General features: G+C 42.1%; 1 protein-coding gene across 3 annotated transcripts; it reads right to left on the reverse strand.

Annotated features, from left to right (window-relative positions):
* Positions 1–96: 96 nt before the first annotated feature.
* On the reverse strand, positions 97–19,073 carry Toc (toucan). Of its 3 annotated transcripts, none has more exons than XM_070315488.1 (11): positions 18,989–19,073; positions 13,549–13,756; positions 13,342–13,450; positions 12,396–13,257; positions 11,884–12,317; positions 11,468–11,577; positions 8,620–8,748; positions 7,085–7,180; positions 4,542–4,702; positions 4,267–4,462; positions 97–2,967 (listed from the first exon to the last, which is right to left on the reverse strand). In XM_070315488.1, exons 1-11 carry the CDS (start codon positions 18,989–18,991, stop codon positions 1,766–1,768), a joined length of 3,510 nt encoding a protein of 1,169 aa, XP_070171589.1. In that variant the 5' UTR covers positions 18,992–19,073; the 3' UTR covers positions 97–1,765. The 3 variants fall into 3 exon arrangements, with proteins under 3 accessions (XP_070171589.1, XP_070171591.1, XP_070171590.1); XM_070315490.1 differs by lacking the exon at positions 18,989–19,073 and adding an exon at positions 18,094–18,368; XM_070315489.1 differs by lacking the exon at positions 18,989–19,073 and adding an exon at positions 18,094–18,181 and having other exon boundaries at positions 11,884–12,305.
* Positions 19,074–19,202: the final 129 nt, after the last annotated feature.

Here is a 19,202-nt window from a genome sequence, read left to right on the forward strand (position 1 = left end):
CATAACAAAATCTTTTATTAATGTTCGAACAAAGAGGACATCACAGATGTATAATTAACAAGAGTAATCTAATTAATAATGACATCATGAATCATAACAGTAATTATATTTCCTCTTATTTCGATTTGGATTAAGTGAATCAATCTATTATCACATCGCAATTTAAAATCGCTTTTACGATTTTATGTGTATCTACTTTCTATTCGTCAAAAAATCTTGTAAATTCTCGTATTCAAGAGATTTTTCAGAATGATTATCGATACATTTTTGTTAAATCAAATATCGACTCTTGAATGCCAGACAAAATAGCGATTAATATATATAGTCGAGGTATCTCAAGTACGAGTTCTTGGTAATTATAGCAATTGACAAAGACAAACAAGAAATCTTTTCAAATTGCTACAATTTATATAGATGATACTTATTTATTCGAGAAGTATATAATACATCGATCTTATCAGCACACAATGAGAAAAGAAAACGTACTTTCTCGCGATAAGTAATACTCGATTTCCGTATTTGCGGCGCGCACAACGCGTTTCTCTTCTTTACATCTAGACTATTACTCGTCTATGTGTGGAACGGACTGTGAAATTAACACTCTTGTCACAACGTGCTGGTTTGTCGCTAACAGTTTTCACTGTTTCTTTGCGGGATTTGCCATGTAATCCGTCCGCAAATTGTATCGCTATACACATGGGCGCGTTAAAGACAAACATCGTTCGCGATCTCGCGTATTTTTGGCAATAAAATATATTAATCTGCTCAAGTCTGTAAATTAATAAATTTGCAAACGGGAAACAAAAAATTATGTGTATTATCCGAAAAAAAAAAAGAAAAAGATTGACCTACAAGTATGAAATCGGTATGATTTGCGAACATGAAATATTTCTCTCTTCTGTCACATGCTCTTATATTTAATTTCTGCAATATTACATGGTCTCTGTACCAAAAAAAGAAGTAGCGCTTATAAAATTCACTCACTTAAATGTAAAGATGTCCAAATAATCGGACTGTAAAATTCTCGAGAGAATCGCAATAAAAATTGTTAGCCGAAATGGCATTAAACTACCTTTTCCAATGCCTGTTAAAGTTCAAAAAACAAAAAAATTTTACGAGATTTTAAACATCATGAACTTTACAGGAGCGAAGATTGCCCGAAAAGAAGGCACGATTGCCTTGATTGCAGTAAACGAAACAGTTTCGTTGTATATATCAAGAAATCATTACGTAACGGATTTCAAAGATCCTAGTCTTAAATCCAGACAATAAATCGCTGCTTTAAATTGCAAAATATGTCGGGAAGGATGTGAAATGTGTCTTCGTAATTGAAAAACCACGGAAACAATCGTATTAGTCTAGTTTATACAGTCGTAACGTTAAAATACGTCGTGGAATTCATTCTTAAACATCTTACTAACTTATAACATACTCCGGAATCGATTGAATTGTTTAATCGCACGGCCCATTTGCTTAAAACGTAAACGCTATTTTCTTCTCGCTCTAATTCGTTCGGATATGAGTTAGAAAAAAAGAAAAAAAAAAAAGAAAAAAAGCGCGGTGCCGGCGTTATACAATACGAAACGTAATATATCCGATATAAACGAATGAAGGGGAATGATCACGTGTAACGAAAATGAATTCAACTCCACTCTATAGGCAAGAACAAAGATAGCGGCCGTACGATTCGAAACAACTTTGTTACGCGAGAGAAAGGACGCGTAGACAGGTAAGCGTAGCAGGCCGCGAATTGTTCGCTCGAGTGTTACTTGATCGGTTTGCCCCAAGCAAACTGTATTCCCAGACGCGGGATATCGCTACCGGTGGATGACTCGTCCTCGCTGCTGGATGCCGACGTTTCCTCGGAGATCATCGCTTCGCCGCCGGCCTCCTGAGGCCTCTGACCGCTACCGATGCTGCACTCGTCCACTGCGGCCGCAGCGGCCGCCACCGCAGCGGCCACTGCGGGATTCACGGTTGGTGCCGCGGACGATGTGGAAGACGACGAAGATGACGAGGAGCAGGGCGACGATTGGTCCTTCCTAGGACGTCGTCGCGAGATCGGCGTCGAGCTGAATGTCGGCGACCACGCGGCGGCAGCTTCATCCACCGCCGCAGTACGCGCTGAATCGCACGTAGTTGAGACACTCTTCGATCTCGCTCTGGTATCCATGGCGGGTGTTCTGTTTGACAATCTGAGCGATCCTTGCCTAGAAACTGTCGTTGCGCCCTCCGTGGGTCTACCTGCTTTCGTGCTGAGTGAGTCGGACGACGATCCTTTCGATAGATCATCGATTTCCAACGTCCAAGAGACGGAGGCGCCTTTTTCGACCATGAACTTCATCATTGATGACGAGTGAGCGCCGTTCTTTTCGGCTGAGAAACTATGTTCCATCTGTTCCGCGCCCGTGGACCGGGTTAGTCGCGGATTCAATTGATTTGCAAGAACGCTCACCCAGTCATTCTTGTTTCGCAGCTTCCATTGTAATTCTTCGTTACGTTGCGACAGCCGTTTATTATGTTTCGAGACTTGATGAATCGATTCGTGAAGCATCTCATTTTCGTGCGAGACCTGCCGTTCGAAGGACTCCTTCCGTTGAAGCTGGGCCTTCAGATCTTCGCATCTCGCCTCTGCCATATCGAGCCGTATCTGCAACGCATCCTTTTCTTCGATATCGCGTCTGTAACTGTCGAGTTCAGATCGAACAGCCGCATTCTCCTGACTTTTCAGCTCCAACACGGATCTTAAAGACTCGATCTCCGCCATTAGCGCGGCGCCTTGATCGTGAACTACGGATCTCCTCATCTCCTCCTTGCGAGCCAGCTCGTTGACGTGCTCGGCGCGTAATTTCGCGATTGTTGCACGATGTTCCCTCGTGATTTCCTCCAGTCTGACATCGTACTTGCGCCTTTCCTCTTTTAGAGTCTCGACGAGCGCGGCAACCTGTTTCGCCCTATGAGCTTCCACTGGAAAACCAGAATGCTAAATTGAATATTCTCATTTTTAATTTTAATGTATGTATTTACAGTCTTGTTAATTATCGTATTTTATGTCGAAAATTTAATTAATTTCTATTAATAAATGATTATTTTACTAGTCGTAGTATATTTTTCCAATTGGTATTGAGAGAGTACTAACTAATTTGTTACATAGATTTTCATAAGTCACACACATGTCATCCGCAATTTTTAAATGGCTTTGAAATGACAAATTTTCACGAATAAGAAGTGTACATCAAGTTTTTACCCAAATACTGTTTCAAGCATTTCACGGATTTCCGTAGTCCAATCGTGTGATGCACTTACGAAAATGCATGTAACAAAAAAACACGTGCTCATATTACTTTGCTAGTCGGCACATTGCACATTGCAGATTGATGCATCATAAATATACTTTTCTTAACGACAAATATCAATGTTAAGCGATTTGAGCCGTATAGCAATAATCTAAGAACTTTTAAATTGCACCTCGTGTATTCAATTGTTTGCATGCTTTTTTCTTTTTTATTATATTGTCTCATTTCATTTTTAAAAATGATTTATGTACTTATTTCTTAAACAAATCAAAATGTCTGCTGTTTAGCATGTCTAATATTAAAAGAATTTTCCTGTTAATAAATAGTTAATAAATTAAATAATATATTAATAAATTAAATAATAATAAAAAAAAATTTCCACATTTTTTATTTCAATTTTATAATTTAATATAAATATATTTTGTCGCGGTATCAGCGCTTAAAATTGAAAAGCTAAAGTATATACAAAGCTAAACGGAGAGCACGCATTGAATCTATAATTAGCAGGCATTGAAACGTTAAACGTTACGTGAGAACTAAATTAAGAACAAAATACTTTTGCGCAGCGAGTGTTCAAAATATATCTTTTTAACAAAAGAAAAAAGTAGAAAGAAGAGAGGCAGGATTCGACAGGATTAATCGCAAAGATTCGAGTTACGCGTAGGCACTGCTCAATCGTTCACTTTAATTAATAATTGTTCCACTTTATGCAGGCATGACTCGTGCACCGACATTAGGACGATTATACTCCACGTGAATAACACAGAGAATAATATCTACTGTTGTTAAGCTGATGCTTTACGCACACTCAAATTTCTGTTTTGCGGCGCAAAACGCCGTGAAGAGTTTTTCTTTTTTTATTCGCGAACATTGCGTCATCGCGTGCTTTCAAAATATATATACGGCCCATGAAAGATTTTTTTAAATCTTTCTAAATGGAAAATAAATAGATTTGTTGTATTACACTTACACTCGTCGCGAAGCTGGTCCAGATCTTTATTGTGATCCTCTCTCTCTGCTTCAAGTCTCTCTTCCATATTGATACATCTCGTGCGTAAACCGTCGACCTCTGAAAGCACGGTCGATCGGTCGTTCTTCATCTTCTCGCAATCGATCTTCAACTTCTCGAAATCCTTCTTCAATTGGGGAGTAGCAAATGCATCCAGCTGAAAGACATGCTCCCGTTAATTTGCGCAATTCTTTTTTTGTCATGCGACAAACAACGTATATATAGTAAACATGTACCTCAAAAGCCAAGTAGTGTACGCTCACTGCAAGCGCCTGCGCAGCCCTTTCGGCGCGAAAATCTTCATAAGGTACGGTGGTTTGCGCGGCTTGATCCCGCGTCTCCGGTAATGTCCTTACCGCATAGGTGTTATTGTGATGAGCCTCCTTAGACTCACGATCTGTAATCAGCGTCGTCATCGGGCATCACCAAATTGATTACGTCGTAAAAAAAAAACAAGAAAAGAACAACACGCAAGTGTGTCGGCCAGACTGACCCACCCACTCTGACGTATCAATGAATCGGCCCACGTGCCGCCACCAATCTACATAAGTATCTTGATCGCATGTAATGTACATAGACTTCGCACTTCTGTCCTCTATTGTTCGTGACTCCTCGGGGAGGTCAATGTATAATTCCGAGGACAAGAAATCATTTTTACGTCCGTTTGCTTAAGTCTCGATTTAATCGTACATATAGTTCTGTGTGTATGAAAGAGAGTTTGATGAGGGAAAAGTCGACGGAAAACAACTTGGAAAGTCGAAATACTCGTTCTATCTTTGTCCGACTTGATTTCCTGTCAGGACTTTGACAGGTGACACACATACACATATACATAGAGAAATCGCGGCTTATTGAACAAGCGGAACAGCCATGATTTCGCGGTAGTTTACGTCACATCCTGTTTTACAAAACTCGTAGAACGGACCTCTCTCTTCTCTCAAGAATCAAAGCACCAGAATATCATCCAAGTTCGTCGTTGAATGAGAAGACATCGCGGGTTAAGGTCAACCGTGTGCAATGCACAATCCCAATTGCGGAATTGCCAAAAGACACCTCTATGACTACGCTCTGTGTCCGTGAATCATAGCCAAGAAAATTTGCTTCCTATACGTCTCCTGGTACCTGATACCCCTTCCAACATGCTTCGCTACGTCAGAAAAACTCAGGTATTTTGGGAACACGCATGTCAGCAAATTTATCACTAACTGCGCGACGTAAACAGATTCGGATATTGGTTCAATGATTACGATATCCTTGACGAACAATTATACAATTGGCGAATGCGCGGCATTTGAACGCCGGAACGACGTTTGTCAACCACCTTCAACGATAAGAAATGTTCGATTCGTCCTCTATTAGATCTCAACGATAAACATTCCGCGCGATCTTCTAATCAGTATCGTCATTCGTAACAATCTGCTGGCCGAGTTCGCGCTTCGACTGAATTAGCACGAGCCACGGGCTACCTCAGACAGCTGTATATGCCTCTCCCACCCTATGTCCCCCATTCCGCCTTACCGTCTCTTCCTAAACACTCCCCTACTCTACGCAAGGTGGAATCGCCAAGAGATTAAAAAACGCTAAAAGCATAGATAGACAATGCAATTTTTTCCCAAGCGAATTCTTTCTACGAGAAGCAAACCTTCCCGGAAAAGAGGTTTTTCTTGCGGAAAAAACCTTAGACCTGAAAAAAATGACGTTTCTAGTTCTTATACGTTCCGATGCGCCTAAGGAAAATCTATCTACTTATTTGTAGAGATTTTCCAGCAAGAAAACAGACACGATGTCACGCAATATCAAATAAAAAAATTGTGAACTCTCAAAAATTCTTCTATTTGACAGTTAATCGTGTGACATTATCTATATATGTTTCTTGCTGGAAAGCTCCCTTAATTAACGAGACTAAACTGAAGCCCCTCGTTACAATCTTCTCTCTAGCAAAATTCTCGCAGTAATCGTATACTTCCGGCGTCCTTGGAACCGTCGCGCGTCGAATAACTCGGGTTTTCCAATTTGGAATCGACCGCCCTTAGATGGAGGAAATGAGCGCGTGTTCGTGCTTACTTACGGTCGTCGAGCATCGGCGTGTATAAAATGTCTCTTACGTCAGAATGAATGCTGAACGTGCAAGAACGACGAATGCAATCGCGACGATTATCCCTTCAAATACAACGCGTCCTTTCAAGCTCTACTCTCTTTACTTCACACAACAGAGATCGTTGAACTCGCATAAACTGCTTTCGCTGTATTCCCTATTATTCAGAACGAATACCGGATTTTGATAAGGATCTCTCTCTTTCTCTCTCCTTTTCTCTTTCGCGGCGATAGATTGGAGTCTAGACTAGGTCAAAGTGCCGGTGAATTTTTGACATGAAAGGAAAGCACCGAGAGAGGCGTCGGGTAAACAGGTTGTTGAGTTTTTAGTGCCAGGGATTATTGAGTGAAAGCTGTGACTTTCTTCCAAACGACAAGAAGACTCGTACGGACCGATATGCATGCGTATACGTACATATGTACATACAATACGTAAGGAACGAATGATGCATTATTGCACTGAGTAAATTAAATGTACTTGACTGTATATGAGTGTACATGCATATGTGTGTGTTGCGGAATAATCGTGGGAAGTTTTTAGAAACTAATTGCTATGTATTAAAGTAACACGGTTAATGGATTGCAAAATGCAAACAACAGGCGAATGTAACGGAACAACGCCGATCCTTTAATGTATTGTATTTTAATTGGCGGAGGAATTTGCTCGATGAACAATCGTACGTACCTTTTATTGACGGAGTGGAGGATTTCTGTTTTACTGTAGCGTTAGCCGCTAATCTCCTTGTTATTGCCGGCTTTCGCACTGACGGTGGGCTCTTCTCTGTAAAGAGAATGTGTTGCGTTAACGAGAGCATGTTAAGCACTAACCGGTAGTACTTGCGAGTTCGCGTACCGGCGAGCGTACGAGTACCGTACGGCGAGAACCGTTTTATCACCTGTGCGAGATAAGGAAAGTTCAAGTATAAATATACCTACATGTATACAGAATATTCTATATGGATAGTTTACAGATCGTATTATTTGTCCAAAAAAACAAAAAAAAAAAAAAACAAAAAAAAACTTTTTCCATTGGCAAAATTTTCGGAAATGCACCATTTTCGAGATTTTTAAATATGTCAATACAATGCATTTATTAGTTCTTAATTTTTCGTATAAAAATTTTGGTAATTTTATTATAATTAAGTCTAATATTTACATTTTTTATAATAAAACATTTGAAGAAATTTTATTTGAGCTGACATAAAGAAAAGTTGATAAATTCTTTTTTATTGCAACAAAATGTGATTTACGTCTCTAATATAAACAAAGTTAAATGGAACAGTTAATACCTCTGTACATGATGTTAATTTTAGACTTAATTATTAAAAAATTATCGAAATTTTTTTACCAGAAAATCATTCACACAAAGGATCAAGAAATAATAAATGCACTGTCTATTTAAAAAAATGAAATCTCGAAATCTCTAAAAAAATATTAAAAGAAATATCTTGGAAACATTGCATTTCCGAAAAATTTGCTAAAGATGTAATGATTACAAATCGATCTATAAAGATTCAGCGCTTTGTAAAATGCCTACGACACGTTGCTATACAATTTACCGCGAGTACAAAATCGATTCACCCACTGTTGGATAAAAATTCAGATCATTCCAATGAATACAATTAACATGCGCGAACGGAGAAACAAAATACTGTTAAAATTCCGACCTACGTAAAAAAAGATAGGTCTAAGAAATTAAATCTTTGAATAATTATTTGCACAAATATCTTGAAGCTTTCAATGGCAAATCGCGTCAAATGGTCAAATTCTCTACGAGAATTTCTCCGTTCCGTCTTTATCTTAAGGGAAAGTAGCAAAGCGAGAATATATTCTAAACTGGATTGTCCAGCTGGCAGTATAATGACGACCGCACACTGCTCTTTTCCATCGTCTGCTTAATAAGAAAAAGTGAAATTTTCGAGAATATTATAATGCGTGGTATTCAATATGCGGCTAATATTTTATGAATCCGCAAACCGGTAGATGCAATAACAGTTTGGTCAAGTTAGTCTTAGGGATAAGAGACGGCTCTCTCTTTTCAGCGTGTCGCTCGTCATGGTAGTGGAGCTCTGGCCGGAAATACGCGACGGTGCTCTCGTTCCTCTCCGCTCTCTCCCGCTCCCCTCGCTCCCAATTGATTATTAGGGCGATATTATATACGCACGGATGTAGTTATCTAATGATCTCGAATGTCAATCTGTGGCAAGTACATATATTTACCGAGTTCGACCGTCGTCACGTCGATGCAGTTCTTTTTCGCGTCGAAACTGTTCACACGGACTTGATGATGATTAGTGTGGCCGTTCGAGACGAATCTCCTGGGTGGATTGGTGGATGTTGGCGATCTCTCTGAAAATAACGCGCGATATGAAATTAAATGCGTACTTTTTTCAAGGAAAAACAAGATCACACAGATTAAATGAATGGCAAAAATAAACGCGACAGATGGTCTTCGATTCAACTACAACGACACAGACCGGAAGAATCACCGTTACGCGATCAAATCATTCCCTTCTACCTCGTTTGAAGCTGCCTAGGCGCATCTTCGTCGAGTCTCGGATAAAGTCCGTCCTCCTCGGAAGCGAGGATCTGTCCTTTGATCCTTGTTGTCCCATTTTGTTCGTGTATTGTGCGTTGCTTTCTTCACCAATGTTTTCCCATTATAATCCGTAAGTAGAATCGTCCGTATTCCCCGTCGACGAGAATACGACTGGCCTGGCGCGTACCTTCATCCCGTCGTATTCGTTCGTGAATCGAGCGTGAGAATCGCTTTAATGTATGTACGATTGTCGCCGCCGTCGTGGCGACGTCGTTCTCCAAGCCGAGATATACAAGGGGCATCTTTCAGATGAGTCGGTCGCGACAGTCGATCGATCGCGACGCTTTGTTTGTCTTCGACACGACACGAGCTCTTATATCACAGCCGCCCCGCTCGATATATCATGGTATATCTTTCGTGTTATTTTGCTTTGGACATCCGACACCGATCATGATAGGACACCGTATCACGCTTTATGGTATCACGTATCAGCACAGCCACCACAATTCCGCGTGATTCGTAAGCTATGTGTAAATATCGTTCTGATTGATCATTCCCGATCGTCGAAAACTCTGGCGCAATCTCGCGTGGGCTCAGCAGCAGCCGCCGATTCCGACGATGATTGCGTAAGTTCGCGCAGGGCGGATCGAGGGACCGGTAGTCGCCGCGTACCGATACTCGTCGACCTTGCTCGCAACGCACGTGGTCGTTGCTCGGTCGAATACACCTGTCGCCGCCGACGAGGGTGGGGATGAGGCAGACGAATACAGGAAGGCATCCTCTTCGCCGACCTGCGACGAAGATGCACGATGACGAAGGTGCATGGCGAGCCAATGTATAAAGAAAGCACGACAAACTCCTTCGAGAAGAGGCCGGAAATAAACCGCGAATGGCGTTGACCCGTGCAGCTGTCGACGTGGTGTGCGCCGTTAATGTAGGCCTAGATACCGCATACAGGTAGACGATCGGTATGTATCTGCACAGGTAAATTACGGTGCTATGCGATTCAGATGCAGGCAGTGAAACACCGACACGAACATTGCCCTCAAATTGCACGGCACGGCAACGTATAACGGAGATGTCAAATCCCGGTTAGGCGACAGGTGGGGACGACGAGCCGACAAATATACATATAGCGGTCAAAAGCGTAGAGTATATAAATTGCAGAGAATATTAAAACACAGCGAAATATTAAAAGTTTGTAGAAAAAGAATTTTCGCGAGTTACGTGTCCGCATATGTAATCGGCACGTGTGCACCGTGGCGATAAAAGAAACGAAGAGAAGGCGACGCGATGGGAAATAGGTCATACATATATTGAGAGGAGGCAAGGCACACAACTCCTCTCTATCCTCTTGTACGCACGTACATACACTTGCGTCGAAGGAACGTTCGCATCCGGGGCAACTCCCGGAGGAGAAATATTGCAACACCTCCTCGTCCTCTCGACGAAACGAGAGGAATCGATGTCCGATTTAGAGCCGCCGCCTGGATAATCGTGCGATATTCACGGTCACTCGATGGCTTATCCACTGGCAACACATCGAGCTGTCATCGGACTATCCGCTTCTCTCACTCTTTTCCTCTCTCCCCCTCCGCATATAGGTCTATGGTCTACGTTATGCGCTGCTACGCATTCTCCGTTGACCTGATTTTGCGAGAGCGAGTGAGAAGTAATAGGTGTGTGTTCCATGAGAAAAAGACCGACGAGCATAGGCGAGGGGCTAATGCATCAAAGATACATGCGCGCATTTCATATATATATACATATATATATACGCACGATACGATTCAACACGAGATCCGTCGAAGACTACCGACCCAATGGATGCGACTGCGGCGAAGCTGCGCGACGCGCGCCGCTCGACGCAGCTTCCTTCTCCGTACAATAGAAGCAAAACGATGCTGCGTTCACCAGTGGCGCCGATAAAAGGGGCAATAAAGTTCCTCTAGGTCTCCTCGACGGCCTTTTACTGCCGCGGGTCGATAAGGAGACCTCGTCTTTCTCTCCGGTAGGTAAGCTATACTTAGAGGAACGGGACATGATCTTTGCTATTTGCGCGTATTTCCTCTTTCTCGAGATAAAATATTCATTTTTACTAGATCTTATTATGCGTTTTCCAAATAAATTCAAAGATTCCGATGAGATAACGAAACCAATCCTGCATCAATTTTGCGTTTCTTATTCGTTTTGAATATTCTTTTTAACTTATTTATTCTCGTTTGTTATCCAATAACGAAGAATTTGTTATCCAATAACTCGTCGAAAGTGTATCGAAGACCATATAAAACAACAGTGTATCTGTTAAATACAGATACAGATGTTCTAACAGCAATATTATAAGCCACACAGTAACAAAACTATGAGATGAAGAAAAAGAGAGAGAATAAGAGAATATCTCTCGTTACTTATTCAAAGATCTATTTATCATATATAACAATAATTACATAACAATAATTACAACTCTTCATTCGTGTGACTCTACATATTCCGCCACATTCTTCAAATATGAATATTAATGTTACTTACTTGGTATGTCCTTACTCGGGCCACTGCTAAGATCACTCATGGAACTACGAACAGAACTTCTGGCTGTTTCCTGTGTCGGTGATTTCATTTCTTGCCAACCGCGCGTTCTCCTAAGATTTGTAAATATCTCTGATATAGTTTATGATACAGAGAAAAAGCGCGAATCGATTTTATAATCATAAATAATGGATCTCATCAATTTTTTGACCATTATTATTATCAATAGACATTTCGCTGTACTGTCGGCTGTTTCTCTAATTCTTAACAATATTATGTATTGTCGCGTACATATTTTGACACATCATGTATGTACGTGACATGTAACGATAATGACATCGTTAAAAGTTAAAAAAACAGTTTACTGATAATATTATCTGCATAATTTGTTATATTGAATAATTTTATTTAAGTCTCACCGTTTATCCTTATTGTTATTGTTGTTTGCATCGCCGGCCTTCTTCGACGTTGGTCTCGCGGCAGGCGATAAAGTGAGATTTTGCAATACCCTCGATTTTACTTCTTTCCTAGCTGACCTTGTTCTTTGCTCATTTTTACCAGCCTCTATCTTGTTCATCACGGCATCCCAGCGTCCACCCTTCCTAGTCGATCTTTGAGAGCGTCTCGCCTCCTTTTCCGCATCATCTTTCGATGACGACTCGATCATCGCCTTAATCTTCGAGACGACATTTCTCTTCGGCATTTTATACTTTTTCAAAGGCACCAAATCAGCCTTGCTTTGTGGTTTGGGCCTAATGTTTTCGTTATTCTCGACTTTCTCAATTACCATAATTTCAGCGGAGGCCGTTGTATCGTTTATGCTACTTGTTTCGTCCGATGTCTTTACGGGAATCTGCAAGTGTTTTACGTATCAGTGACATTTTGAGAACAGAGTTTATGCAAAAATTAAATCTCGCGCACTTGCACGTACCTGTAGGTAATCCATAATAACATTCGCTGCAACCGGCGTGGGTTGACTCCTCTGGGAAAGCTCAGTATCTCCGGTATCAGGAGTATGATCGTCGTTTTCTTCCGACGCTTGCTCGTTGGGCGCTTGAAGTTTGTCCAAATCCGAGTAAATTCCACTAGAATCCATCTCTTCTCCAGTGAAGCTAGGACATACGCGTTCGCCCGGTGCGCAAAACAGTGTGCCGTCAATCACTTGCGCCTTCCTGTCGCCCCGCACAATCTCCTCGTGTGCATCTGCGTCGCTCTCAGTGAAGAAGTCCGAGTCGGTCATCGGGTCTTGGCGGCATGGCGCAGGAAGATTGACCGGCGGCACTGCCATAGATGGTGGATCCGCGCCGCGACTGGCCGGTCTCGAGTTCTCACCGTCTCCCTGATAGCCCGCTTCGAGACTAGTGATGCTCGTGACTGACGTTACAAAGCTTACCGGCACGGTATTACCACTCCTAATTGGCTCCACGGGTTTAGGATCGAGCGGTAATTCTTCCGGCGAGGGCGTCCTTTCGCTACAGCCCTCCTCGGCGGGTTCCACATCGACTAACGGCCTCGTAGAAGCGGACGCTCGGGTCAATGCTAATTTCGAGCCAGCCGAACCAGTGAGATTCTCACAAGATGGTGTCCTGGAACATTCCAACGCCACTGTGAAATCAGTCATCTGGTCCGGCGTCAGTATACCGAGACTCTCGTCGTGCTCGAAGGAGTTTTGTTTGTTAAGCATCAAATAATGCGGTGTTGCACTCGCATCATTGTAATTGCCCAGGCCCGATTCTACGAGACAGGTGTCGCCGACATCTTCGATCATGCTCAGCTGAGAATCTTCAAGTAGCCTATCACGAGAGAGAAAGGATATGTAAGATGAAGCAATTGATAAAGCTGCTATATAAATATTTAAAAAATTGTGATTTATATACCTGAACAAGCTACTTTTTTCCTCGCTAAGGTGCACCAATTGTTGCACATCATTCTTGTCGATGTCCCATCCTGGTGATATAGTGAATGTCTGATCTGACGCTGAGTCGGCTGAAACACGGAATTCGTTTCGCACATATTAGCCATATCAAGTAAAAGTGTCTGTGTACACATTAACGTAATTATTATAAATATAAATGCGCAATTACTTTTGATGTTAGGTGATGATGTGAATCCCGGGAACTTCTCCCGCGGAGTAGGAGATTCGTCCTCGGTGTTAACGAACTGAAAGCATCCCGAGAAGATAGTGGATCGGCGACTTCCCGACAAGAGCCTCGACGCCTCGAGTACTCTCGATTTTGGAAAGAACGACGGTCGAGCTGCTCGTGGAACAGGTATTCGGCTCTCCCCTACGTTCTACAAATAAAAGAGCGCGGGTATGAGTGCGATTTCTTCTCAAGTTACGCAAAGATCGTCCTGATAGGAATGATGGAAAATGAGTGTTTCTCTGTAATTAATAAAATTAATCACTGCTCAATTATACGAGTAGTTGAGTAATTGTTTTTTTTTTTCCTTTTCAAGGTCAGTTGATAAATTCAACCCGACGAGCACGATAGTCCGTTGCCCTTGGCCCTCCTCCAAATAATAGCTCCACCCCTCGAAAGATGAATCAGAAACGTCACAGTCGCTTAATTTAATTTTAGTTCGTGACTCTCTACATGTTTCTTTCTCTTCCTCTTTCGCGAGTGTCCTTCTTTGTCCTCTTAAATACAAACGGGCGCCAGTCGCGATTTCGTACGGTTCTTCATCTCGTCACGTAACAAGCATACGTAACACGCTCGACGAGGAACGAATACAATTACGACTATTTGTTAAACTTGTCCATTTAGAAGGTCTGTATGTGCAATATATATTTCAATGTAGCTTTACAAATAACTCGGTTTAATTATTTTCCAGTGATCTATGCGCATTTGTCATCGAAATGAGGAAGAATTGTGTTAGCGTGTATACGGATAATAAAAGGTATATAATCATCGATGCTCTCCCCGATGCGAGAAACGGGATACCTACGTAATCGACGATACAACGTGTCGAACGTGTGTGGATGAACGTTATTGCTGAGAACTAGGTTACTGCGAACCGCTACGCGCGGTTGGACTCGTATCCCGACTGTAAATTTGCGATCCTTGGATGGATCCTTTCTTCTATTGCCGAAATACGCATGTATTAGAATTTCTTTTGAAATAACAGAGTCTGCGAAAATATGATACGCAGTGACAATTTTATTTATCGTAGCGTTCAATCTAATCACTCCTCAATTTATCTGCGGACGTGATATACATCTTTTTTACGTCGCAATAAAAATTTATATATTAAAAGAAACATTATGCGGGATCAGAACTTGTTTTTATCCGCGAACGTGCGGTATTGATGTTTTTTCCTCTCTGCTGCTGATGTGTCTCGTTAAAAACCAACATAAGCCACGCGAGAAACGATAATGTAATGGGTCAGCAATCATCACGGTCACATCGGCGAGCCTGTCTCTGTGTGCCTTTCGCGCATCTCATTCGCGCTATTGAAATTTACATTTTCTTCGCGTAAACACGTGTTTTTAACGTCCAAGTATCTAGGTAACCAGAAGATGTCACAAAGACGCGCTGTCGTAGCGATAAAATGCCAAGGTGAAAAAAAGAAAGAAAAAAAAAAAAAAGATGGCGAATAGCGAGCCGAATCGCACGCGATTCCGATCATTGACGTGAAAAGAAGGAAGAACGCGAGTCGAGAATTGAGAAATGACGAATAAATTTTGCATGGTCGAGTGAGCGAGACACCGGCTATCGCGACGACGGATATCGAGAGCATCGGTTTATCTTCAAGAGCCTTAATTCCCGCCAATTTGTGCCGACACGCGTCCGACAGTCATGCTTTGTTACTTCTCCAAGACGTGGAAACCGCTCGTGCGCTTTAACTGCATCCAAGGCACTTCTCTCTCTCTCTCTCTCTTGGATGAATTATATAAAGACAATTTTAACAACCTTCTCGCACGAGTCTCATTCAAGAGCGTTGAATCTCTGGGTGTTCTCAAGAGTGTCGGCGATATCTCTTCTCCTTTCTCGCCTAAGGGCGATCAGAGGTAGAGACAGAATAATGATAATTTATGGTTTTCATCAGTAATACCGGTTTTCAACTTCAGGTATATAAAGATCGCTGGGACGGTAATATTATACCGCGATATTTTTTCCCATTGCGTCCTGCAATTTTACTCGATTCATACATTATGCAATTAAGTTAATGCGCGCGTGACAAGATGCCTTGTGTAACGGACTATTGACGGTGTGGTTGCTCGCGCGACGCGATTGATTATAATCTCAATAAAATACATTCCATGGCACGCGTTCGCGATCGATCGCTGACTTTCCGACACACTGTTTACGATAAGATTAAAATTATCACGAATAGAAAGTATCTCCAACGCATCTTTCGTGTTGTCTATTTTAAAGACAATAAACTAAAGATAGTCTCTATTTTAAAGACAATAAAGTTACATTTATTTTGAAAGAGAGAGAGAGAGAGAGAGATTGCGCATTCACACACGCTACTTCCAATTAATATTGATATTAATAACGTCACTTATCTACTTTTATTGCATCAGAGACATTAAGTTAAACCTTTATCAATGTCAATGTGTCAATAGTTTGCCAAACGATATAATAAACATTACAGCGTACCAGTTGTGTTGTGATCCAATCGATGTAAAACGTGGCAAAATTTATACACCTCGTCGTCGTGTCAAATCATCGTGGAAATATCAAAGTGTATAACCTTCGTAGATAAGCTATCGCAAACATTGTTGTTAACATTCTTCGAATGTCTGTTTTTCACGAGTCTGCGATCGATAAGGATCCATAGATTGAAATTACCGATTATTTGAATTCTCTAGATGTAAACTCGTAAACATATTCGTTAAAACGCTATAATTAATTTCAATAGACCCAATTGACACAATCTTCCTTAACGAATCGTAAATTGTCATACGTGGGATATGTGAGAGATGGTTCATCTTTTTCACACGATATCAGCGTGTTTTTATCGAATAAAAAATTCATAGCGAGTTGCGTGCAAAATAACTTAAGAAAATAATTAAAAAAAAAAGAAAAGAAAAAAAAACCAACACAAACGTACCCCGCGTTATCAGCATTTCTCACACGACACCGACTGGCTCGCAAACTTTCCACAACACACAGCGTCGCAGTTTCCCCGATGGAAAATATAAGGGGGGCGAGGGGGAGGGGAGAAATAAAGAGACAAAGAGAGAGAGAGAGAGAGAGAGAGAGAGAGAGAGAGAGAGAGAGAGAGAGAGAGAGAGAGAGAGAGAGAGAGAGGATTCTCGCAACGTAAGCTCGTGAAGCACGGAGGATCGATAACGACTAACGACAGGCGGCTCGCGATCGTGTTGCGGCCGACGCGGCGTGTACGATAATAAAACATTCTGGATCCGCTTCGCGATCCCCGGCTACACCTGCTTGCGTTCCTCTGCTACCACTACCATCGCCACCGCCAGGCGCGTAACCGCGGCCTCATCGTGAACGATCGTCCATCGCGCATCGAGCGGGAGCGAGCGAACATACGCATTGGTAACTGGCGTGTCGACGATGACGATGACGACGATTACTCTATTCCGTTTCGGAACATCAGGCCCCTCTGCATTCACCAAGCCGTAAATCCGTTGCGTACGCGACGAGCGTGTACAACTGAATAAATGTCTGAAACTCGATATTTTGTATTGCAAATGCGTTCTGTGTAGGTCTTGGTGTTTCTCGAATTATTTATATTATATATTTTTTTTTCTTACTTACTAAAATATAAAGTGACAAAATTAAAGCTCGTTTACGTTGCTCGATATTGTTTTGCTTTGGATTTATTGAATTAGGTTTTGTTGAAGCCTCTTGTGTTACTTGTTACTCGATATTTATAAAGCGTACGTATTTGATATACGATTGGAAGATTGTTAGTACCGTGCGTATTCGCGCGTGTAGAAAATGGAACACTGGGAAATTCGCCAATGTCCAGATTATCTATCCGCGTCTGCGCTGTCGAAGTTTGGAGCGTGTTGCTCGTAAATTATGTAAAAGTAGCATCATACTTTGCTCGCGTGCATGCGACCAAACTGTAGATCATTTCGTAATATCATCGTTTGCTGTTTCCTTTTCCTTCCGAAGCTATACGAACATCATATTATACAATATATACGGTGGATCGGTAATATCGATACGCGCCACAGCTTAACCGTGTCGAAATCAAACGATCATCCTCCGCGTAACTCACGTATTTAGAGAAGCCTAAACATATAGGAAAATTAATTTTAAAAAATTATACAATAAATCGCGCGTCGTTTTCTCAACAGCTGTCTATAATTCAGTAGAATACAAGAATGTGTAAAATCAAGTAAAAAATCACAAATAAATATTATCTTCGTTTATATAATTCTTATTATTAGTGTTTTCCCTCTCTCTCTCTCTCTCTCTCTCTCTCTTTCCTCTTCTTACTCTTCGCGTTAACACGAGTTACGAAATATCCTATCGCTAACACTTACAGTTATTTGCTCGACATCCTGCCGGTTATTGACTTTACCCGTTATTGACAGACAAACCGAACAACGTATCTCGATTCGACGCGTAATGTCGTCACCGACGCGCGTATATGCGCGTACACGTATCCCTAATGTCTCCCTTTTCATTCCGGGGTCGACTTACCTTAGCCATATCGTGGGTGGGACCGCGGCGATTCGCCACTCGACACTTCTCCCTCGCGATTCCCGGACCCGTGTTCCTCGTTCGCGGATAAGGGCGTCCCGCCGAGTCGCATGTCCCCCCCCCCGTCGTCCTCGTCCCGGATCTAGTTTTCCCGCGAATACGCAATACGCAAATAAGCCGATTTTCTCGGCTCTCGGTCAGGATCCCACGGATCTTCGTCGTTCGACTATCGCGAATGACGCGACGCCTCGCACACGCGACGACGCTCTCGACGTCGGCGTCGTCGACGACAATGTTATTGATCGACGCCGCGCGGAGGCGTCGCTGTCCGTCGCTGTATCGCGGCGGTCGACGGGTGGAAGAGTAGAAGGGAGGGGAAGGGGGAGAGGAGGTCTGGCGGCGGAATCACCGTCGAAATATTCGATGAGAGGCGGGGGAGGGGAGGAAATCGCACCCTCGAATTGAGACGCGCTATCGTATATATGTACGCGAGATTATTAACACACGGCGTATATTGCTTCGCGACGACTCTCAGGATTCCCCCTCGAACATTCTCCCCGACACGTCCCTGTATCAAAATACAGAGTGATGCGCGAAAACATCAGCTCTTCACGTCAACGGTAGTTTTCAATGTCAACACGCGCGAAAAAGAATAACAAATTAATGCTTATCGTGGGACAAAGAGAGAAATCTCTCCACAAGCGATCTTTGAAACGTAATTGGTATATTGAAGTAATAACGAAATAACTGGTATCGCAAATATATGATAATATAAAGGAAGAAAAATATTCTTTCAAACTTCCGTTTTCGCAGTTTCGAAATCGCGCTTGTCACCCCGATTAGAACGGTCGCGCGAGTACGTACAAATTATACAAGAGAAATATCTCTGACTCACCATTATGACATCGGCTCGTGTAGACTATAATTCTTTGTATTACGTTTCAACCCCTGTAGCGCGCGTATTGTATATAATCGTCGCGCATTACGATTAAAGTTACTCGCGAAAGATGCTGAAGGACACTTTAATCGATATATCGACGTATTCGCATTATCCGCTCGATTTTGCGCGATCCGCAGCGCCAGCGGCAGGAATAGCAATTAGATTGTTC

The sequence above is a fragment of the Polyergus mexicanus genome, unplaced genomic scaffold (genome assembly GCF_030449975.1).
Source record: "Polyergus mexicanus isolate NDT 795.1 unplaced genomic scaffold, iyPolMexi1.0 SCAF_2, whole genome shotgun sequence".
Taxonomy (NCBI): Eukaryota; Metazoa; Arthropoda; class Insecta; order Hymenoptera; family Formicidae; genus Polyergus; species Polyergus mexicanus.

Excerpts from the sequence above, each read along its gene's own strand:
- Toc (XM_070315490.1), bottom strand. Across the intron at positions 13,451-13,548 it reads ATCATCACCTAACATCAAAA|CCGACTCAGCGTCAGATCAG; the intron begins GTAATTGCGCAT and ends TCCGTGTTTCAG. Across the intron at positions 2,968-4,266 it reads GGACCAGCTTCGCGACGAGT|TGGAAGCTCATAGGGCGAAA; the intron begins GTAAGTGTAATA and ends CTGGTTTTCCAG.